Source organism: Phaseolus vulgaris, chromosome 11 (genome assembly GCF_051622355.1).
Source record: "Phaseolus vulgaris cultivar YP4 chromosome 11, ASM5162235v1, whole genome shotgun sequence".
Classification (NCBI taxonomy): Eukaryota; Viridiplantae; Streptophyta; class Magnoliopsida; order Fabales; family Fabaceae; genus Phaseolus; species Phaseolus vulgaris.
Genome location: NC_143508.1, coordinates 15,361,646 through 15,370,402, shown reverse-complemented (window position 1 = coordinate 15,370,402; position 8,757 = coordinate 15,361,646). Strand labels below are relative to the sequence as shown.

The following is an 8,757-nucleotide window of genomic DNA, read 5'->3' as shown; positions in this document are numbered from 1 at the left end:
TCAAGCTGCTCAACATATTCTCCGGTACATAAAAGCCAATCCTGCACAAGGCATTTTTTTTGCTGCTGACAATAACATTCAATTGAAGGCCTTTAGTGATTATGATTGGGCTGCATGTCCAAATAGAAGGCGATCGACGACTGGACTTTGTATTTTTCTTGGCACTTCTCTTATTTCTTGGAAGTCCAAAAAGCAGACCACCGTATCTCGCTCTTCCTCTGAAGCTGAATACCGTGCCCTTGCCACTACTACTTGTGAGGTTCAGTGGCTCACTCATCTTCTTAATGATTTTAATATCAAGCCTAATGCTACTACAGTTTTATACTGTGACAATCAAGCTGCCCGTCACATAGCTTTGAATCCAACTTTTCATGAAAGAACCAAGCATATTGACATCGACTGCCACGTTGTCCGAGAGAAGTTAAATGCTGGACTTTTTCATCTTCTTCCCATTCAATCTTGTGATCAACCAGCTGATATCTTCACCAAATCGTTGAATCGTTCTAATTTTCAAGACATCATTTCCAAGCTTGGAATAATGAGTATTCATTATCCAGCTTGAGGGGAGGGTATTGTAATTATTATTTAATTGCTTTTATTCCCTTAGCGGTTGTCGGTTACCAAAAACAATCACATCCGTTTATTTCCCTTTTTAAAAAGGGGCTTCCTCTGTTTTACAGTAACAATAAGCTGAATACAATTTCTCTGTTTCTGATGGATACAGAATCCAATTTCTCTGCCACTTAAGGTTTTCTTTTACTTTCAAAATACAAAACACTGTTTTTCTTCAGACTAACCATTTTAATATCTTGTATTTCCAAATAAGTTTATATAAATGTGATATTATGAGAATTAACATTTTTTATTTCTTACATGTTGGGTCTTTAAAAGTACGAGGATCAAAATTATACTAAGATTTTTAAATTTAAATTTAAAAAAAAAAAAAAACGAAAGGCGTAAAAGACTTTTTTGAGCTAATTTTAACGTTAACTTTTTTTTCCTTATACTAATACACATAACAATTATTTAAGACCAAAACTAATACTTAATTACCTTAATCAATTAAAGAATACAAATAAAAGAAACGAAATTAAATTTTTTATATTAAAATTATTATTTTTTATACTAGAAACAAATCAATACTTATTGTAATGAGCTAATTATTTATCCAATTTATTTTAATCAAGTTATTAATTCTAAATTTTTATGTAAAAAAATTTTATCAGCAAGAAAGAATTAATAAATAGAACTACTTCAAGGATAGTCCAATCTTTATACAAACACATGAAAATAAAGCACACATCTCCTAACAATTCACCCCAACAAACGGAGAAAAGTTACCATCTAACGAAAGAAACCAAAGCATTAATACAATTTGTCACAAGTTAAACCAACAGGTTCAACACTCCAAACAAACTAAACAAAGATCACCAAAACGTAAAACTCGTCACAACTTTACATATAGTCAACACACCACCCAACCAAATCCCCCAAAAAAATATCAAGTCTAGCATACCTAAATAGAAGCATACAACTTAAATCGAATTCAAACAAATCAAGGGAGCAAAACACCAGTCAAAGAAGGAGAAGCAAGCAGATGAAACTTTAGAAGTAACCCAAGACCAAGCCTTCAATTGGGCCAAAGAGAATATTTTATAATGATCCACCACTCTGCCATTGAAGATGACCTTAATCCTATGACTCCAAATCTCCCAAACCACTAAGATCCACACACTCCCCAAAACTAAGTTGATAGACTCAAGTGCATTACAAATAGAAAACGGAATGAAATGTGAAAAGGGATCATTAGGAGCAACCGTCAACAAGCCTAACCATGAGAAGCACCGAATCCAAACTAACCATATTATTCTACAAGCAAAAAACAGATGGTTAGTAAACTCCTTTTTTTAATCCACACACACAAACAACAGAGAACACTTTCGACCACCACCCTGCATCTAGCCAAATTAACTTTAGTAGCAATCTTGTTTTCCAGCACCCTCCAAGACATAACCTGGGTCGCAGGAAAAACCTTAATGTTCCAAAAAAAATTGTAATAACTCGAGAGCACCCCATCAATTTCTCCCTTTAATAAACCGTAAGCAAATTAACCGAGAACTGAACAAGATCACTTGTCATCAATACCCAAGACAAGACTCGTCTCATGTACATCCTCAAGAAGTTGGCAGACCCGAGTCTTCTTCCACTCAATCAGACTTCTTTGTCACACCAAATTCCACCTCCAAACACTATTTTCTCAAACCACACAAAGCTCCAACAAAATATTTTTATCAACACATAGGAAAAAACAACCTCAATAATTTACATTTTAAGGCAACGTTACCCACTCATCTGTCTTTCCAGAACTTAATACACTTCCCACCCAAATTCTATGTAACTTATCACTCAAATTAATCATACTTTTACTTTTGATGCTTATCTTTCTCCTAAAACGATCAAAAAACCTTTTTTTTCTTGACTTGTCAACTTCAATTTTCCAAACCTAAAAGAATTTCTTATAAACAATAATACACAATCAAGCTCAGTAGCTTCTGGACAAGAAGTCACTGACCCATCCACACCATTGCCATGTTACTAGATTCTCGTGGCCATTAGTTTCTATGAAGATTAAATTGGAAGTTGAAGGACCTTTGTCCAACAGTTCCCATTCTTGACCTAGTCCAAACCCTAAGCAACATGTTTGTAAGACTCTTTTAAGGTTGTTTCACACCTGCCATTACTATTTTGTGCATGATCCCAACCTTTATGTAAAACCATTCATCACACATCATCTTTTGGGGACTAGGAAGCAATATCCCATCCCCTTCCAACACTCATTTAATTTTAGTGAATTGCTTTATGCTAATGGACAAAAATAGCATCCTTGACTAAAGGAGATTAATGTAAACAGAAAAAGTGGGCTTTAGGAAATTTCCTCATCAAAAAGGGGAAAATTTTCAAATCATGGTATAACATTTGAATCTCATCAAAAGTTGAGGACGAGTTTTTTTGGAAATATCAATTTTCTTGCGGCCTTCTTCACGCATCATGTCTTGTTGGGGAACAAACCATAGTGCATTGGATAATTAAGTTGAAGCTGTAATAAAAAATAGTTGGCGTATCCAAAAAAAGAAACAAATCATATCAATATTAAAGTTGATTCAATTTCGATTTTGTTCAACACGATGTGTTAGGGAATAGTTATCTACTAATAATTGTACGAGCTCATTTAACTTCATCTAAGTTTGTGAGTATTATTCTATCTTAATTAGGATTAGACTGTTCCCTACCCTTGATCCTAATCTCTTAGAAAAGTAAAAAGTTAAGTTGAAGTGGTGATCGTGCTGTCCAGGTAGGAGGGAACAAAATTTAGATGTAATTTTGTAAATATTTTTAGGGTTATTTTAACTGGAATTATATTTTATATCAATATTTATGTAGAAAAATATAAAAAAAAAATATTTATATCTAAAACAATTTTTATTACTAATAAAAAATTATAAAATAGTTTCTAAATTAATATTTTCCTTCTATCAAGATTTTAATTACTAATACTTTATATTTTAAATTAGTATCTAAACGGTTAATAAAAACTAATTTAAAATATAAAATAATAAATAGTTAAAACTTTGATAGTTAATAATTAAATAAAAATTTATAAATTATTTTATAAATTTTTATTAATAACAAAAATTATTTTATATATCCATAATTTTTTAGATTATAAAATATTTTCTAATTTAGTATAATATTAACTAATTATTTTAATCTGTAAATGATTATCTTATGATATATATTTTGATAAATGTAAAAGCCAACTGTCAAGGTAAAACTATTTTTTTTAATGGAAATATAACACACCAGACAATTTTGGTGAGATTATTACGTGTCTATTAAACCTTTATATATTTTGGGTTTTTATTTTTATTTTAAAACAATCGATGTATTAAAAAGGTTAAAATGTATTTTAATTATCTCAATTTGATATAATTTTGTTTTGTTTTTTAATAAAAATATGTAGAAATTAGTTCTTTAAAAACAATTTATTTCTTTTCACTCTATTCATGTTGTTACTTAATAACAAAATGAGAATACACTCTAAAATAAGACATGTGAGAATATGTCAATTTTTATAAATTCTTATTAAATATTTAGTTTTGATGAGAAAAAAAAAGGTCATATTTGTTCCTCTCAATAATGAAATTGGTTGGATAAGTGAAAAAAATGTGATAAATATCTTCTTTGTTGGTCACTTTTAAATGATAATACTAATAGTGTAGATGAGAAGAGACCCATACAGTTTTTTTTTTAGAAAGACTAAGTTTTGCTAATTGTTTTGAAGGATTTTTTTTTTGTTTTTGAGGACTAATTACTCTAAGAAAGTTCAGGAAAAGTAATTGTGTTAAATTAAAAGACTATTATGTTTAAGTCTATTACTAAAAATTTAGTGTAATTAAGATTTGTTTATGTCGAGAGAGAATGGTTGTATGTGTTGTATGTACGGTAATAAAATGATAAGTTTCCAGATAAAGATATGTTGTTTTTTATACATTTTCTTAACTGGTTGTTTTCGATGAGTTCTAATTAACTTGATCGTCGGAGTGTAATCAACAGGTAGGACATCATTTGTCTCATGAAGCCTTATTCTAGTGCGACAAGGAGATATGAAATCAGTTCCTGAAGAAGTAGATACAAAAGGGATTATTCAACCTGAAGTCAACCGTCAACTCAGTCAATCGACAAGAACATTTACTAAAATACATCAACTTAGAAACTACAATAATAAAATTTACTAAAATACATCAACTTAGAAACTACAATAATAAATAGGTTACATTCTAACTTTTTTTTTTAATTGAGTCAACAATTTGGATCATTCTATTTTTCACAATATTAGTCTTTAAATTAAAAAAAAATTGCAATTTTTACTCAATTATCAACTTTGTATACCGTTTTGTTTCTTTTATGTTAGTCTAATTGTACAACGTAAGTAAAATTGAATGTGACCAAAACTACAATTTTTTTAAATTCTGGAATTATAAGTCAAGTAATAAACGTGATTTAGTTAAATACACGTTTAATAAATTGAGGATTACTTAAATAGTCTTATTGTTTAAAGAACACATAAAAGAGAATGTAACTATATAAAGACAAAATTGATAGTTTTCCTACACTTTGCCTTCTAAAATATCAAAATCAATTGATTTAAAATGTTCAACCTTTTTAATTTGAGGCTAAAAAGTTACACATGAAAAAAAATAAAAAGACCCGCTCATAATTTTACTCATAGTTATTAAGTGGTTTGTTTATATCAATTAAAATTCCATAACGAAATTTTCAGAAAGAAAACTTTTTCCTTTATATGTTTTTCAATATTAATTTTTCTATTTTTAATTTTTCTCTATCTAATATAATAATATGCAAATTATTTAAAAAGTTGTTAAAAAAAATCTTATTATTTCTCTCCATGCAAAGTGCAAAATAACGCATTACTCAAAGGATGCACCGAATATACTACGTGTGGTCCCTCCCGACTCCTAAACCATCCCATCTTCACAAAGGTAATCAGACACGCCCCAAACATGTTTTTACCAAATCAAACAAGAAACAGTTGCAACAAAACACAAAAATTAAATTTAAAGCATGTATGTATATATATAAATAAAATCCTCAATAATAGACAAACATAACAGACAAAAAAAAATAAGAATTAATTAATTAATTAATAGATTTTTTTTATATTTCCCTCATAGATTACATAGAAATAAATAGTCACGACTCACACAGGCGTGGAAAAAAACTCACTAGAAAGCATCACAAAACAGTAACAATTTCCGTAGTATTACCATTTCTCACTCAATTTCTCAACCTAAATGCCAAAACAACCTTAAAAAATGACATCCAAACATTTTCCATGTTTTTTCCCTTAATTTCCTAGACAGCACAAGATCAAAAAGGCTGAAGGGAAAACCCCAAAAGCGCGTTTCCGCAACGCGCTTTCATCTGTGAGCAGTAATCAGCGTTTCGATGAACCGCAACCCGTCGAACCGTGGCGCGAACTTCTCCATCGAAGCCGCACTCACCACCGGCGAGATCCCGCCGTGATCTCTCCGCGCTCCGCCGTCCTGCACAACCGAAACGCTCGTTTCAATTTCACCAAAAAAGGAGAATTTTCACATGAAAATTTCAGATCCCGCTGTTTGACACAGAATCACAACAAAAACAGAGAAATTTCGGATTTGAAGGCGAGTACCTGTATAGAGAACTTGGCGGAGGAAGAGAGGGAAACAGCGGTGGCAGTGACGGCGGCAACGGAGGCAGCTAGGAGGGCAGATTTGTTCATGGTGAAAGCTTTTGGCTGCCTAGAAAATTTTGGGGTGGAGAAAATATTTCTGGAAAAATGGGAGAACAGAGAGAAAATTGAAGAGTATGTGTTTGTTTAATCGGGTTTGACGGCTTATATATAGAGAATGGTGAAGGATGGATGGTTTTGAGCTTGGAGGGTAATAATGGAATACCGATGAAAATTAATTACGCGGCAATTCTTCATTTCCTTTTCCTTGTTTAAAATTACCCTTTTTCTTATTATTATTATATCATATTATATGTTATATACAATGAAGTGGACCGAAGACTTTCTTTTAATTTCATATATATTTTATTAGTATTTCAGTAATTCATTTTTTAATTTCAAATATCTATTTGTATTTAGTGCTAATTTAAAACTTTATTTAAGAGGATTGAATATCTTATTACTATCACTCATATCATTCGTTTGTGGCTTGTATTTTTGTTAAACTCAAGAAACATGAACCACTCATAAATAGAAGATATAATCCTAAGAATATATCAATGGAACAGAGCAAACACAAATAATATTTGTGCATATAATGAATGTTTATAAAAAAAATACTTCTTTGTATAATTTGTTCAATTTAGTGCCTATGTCAATTCAATTAAATTTCTTGACTTTCTTTTATTAACGTCAATTTGATCACTTCCATCAACACAAAAAGTATTACAAAATAATATGATAGAAACTATCAAATTAATGTCAATTTTAAAATTTAATTTAAATTTTTAATAATACAGGAATCAAATTGAATAAATTATATAAATGTAAGACTAAATTATATAAATACAGCACTAATAACTTAATAAAGTAAATAACTAATTGTTTATTAATGATTTTATTAACCTGATATATGGAGATAATGTATTTTTTTTAGTCTAAATGAATCCCAACAAATAAATGTTTTGGAACTAGTTTTAAATTCTTATTGTTAGAAATATTAACAATATATCTAAATACATTTTTTTAAAAGACCACAAAAAATGTAACTTTTATTTCATCTTCAAAATTTACTTCAAAGCTATAAAGATGCTACAGGTTTTTTGCATACTAATTAATATGGTTTTGTTAATTTTAAAGAAATAAAAAAATAAAGATTTATATTTTTTTTGTGTTTTCTAGGTTAAATTATTTATTTTTCATATATCTATACAATTTATTTCAACTTACTCCAATAAAGAACTTCCATTAAGTCCTTTATTTTTAAATAAACATCAATTTGGTTCATTTGATGAAATTGTTAGTGTCAGTCGTGGAAAGATCAAATTTTAAAGCTAATTTAAAAATGAGAAAATCAATTGGAAATTTTAATAATATAAGAACCAAAAGATGAAAACCAAATTTTAGAATTTTGATCATATATTTTATTAACAACTTTCAAAAAATAATTTCAAGGCTTGAAAACTAAAATTCGCTAATATTCTACGCAATTGTAACGCATGCGATTAGAAAGCTAATTATCGATTAATATCATATATTTAAACAAAAGCCTTTAAATAACTTATTATAAGTTCTTTTTAAAAGTGTATGTGGGTATAGTGAGAAATTTGTTAGGTTTTTGTTAAATTTTTTTTATATAGCTTTTGGTAAGTTAGGGTAATGAGTTTTTAGTTTGGACGTTGTCGGGCGATGCTGGTGGGGGAATTTTTCGTGGGTAGGTAGGTAAACATATATAGGTAAACATATATGTTATACTGGGTTGTTGGGTACTATTAACGTTGGTCTTTGATCAATAAAGGGACTTGGTGTTGGTTGTAGGTTGTGAGTTTTAATTCTGGTGTTTTGAAGGTAAGTTTCGATCTTTGATTTATTTCTTATGGTGGTTAAACAGGTTATATGAATACCGAGCATGCCGATAGGCAGGTAAGAGTTCTTTTGGTTTTGAAGAAGAGCGGGCTCTCCTTGGCTTGGTGTTGTGGGGGTGGTTGATTTTAATTTGTATTAGTACTTGTATTGTGATTTGTAACAGTGCGTGTTGTTTCTTTGGGTGTAGTAGAGTTTGTTTTATGTGTATTGTTTGGACTAAAGACTGGTTGTATAAACTCGAACATGGTAGTAGGAATTTTTTTTTTTGGCGTGGTTCGCCATGCCTCTCTTTTGAGGTTTAGTTTGGAGGTATGTAGAGCCTGATTGTTCAGGTGTTGAGCAGGTTGGCTTTTGCCACTTTGTGTATAAGGGTTGAGACAGTCCTGAAGTGTCTCATTTTATTTTATTTATTCTTTGCTGAGCAAAAACAAAAAATAGTGAGAATTTCTGAGTTGTTCCACTAAGTTGTGGTGTACCTACAAATGATTCTCTAACGCTCAAGTTAGTAAGAATACAAATGATTTCATGTGAGTAAATGAATAATAAGATATATCTACTTCTTGATAGGATTGAGGTATTTATAGACTCATGGGTTTAAG

At 30.0% G+C, this 8,757-nt stretch overlaps 1 protein-coding gene across 1 annotated transcript; it reads right to left on the bottom strand.

Annotated features, from left to right (window-relative positions):
* Positions 1–5,710: 5,710 nt before the first annotated feature.
* LOC137828703 (uncharacterized) lies at positions 5,711–6,443 on the bottom strand. The gene is made up of 2 exons (XM_090297619.1): positions 6,254–6,443; positions 5,711–6,125 (listed from the first exon to the last, which is right to left on the bottom strand). Exons 1-2 carry the CDS (start codon positions 6,341–6,343, stop codon positions 6,000–6,002), a joined length of 216 nt encoding a protein of 71 aa, XP_090153745.1. The 5' UTR covers positions 6,344–6,443; the 3' UTR covers positions 5,711–5,999.
* Between the last annotated feature and the right edge of the window lie 2,314 nt (positions 6,444–8,757).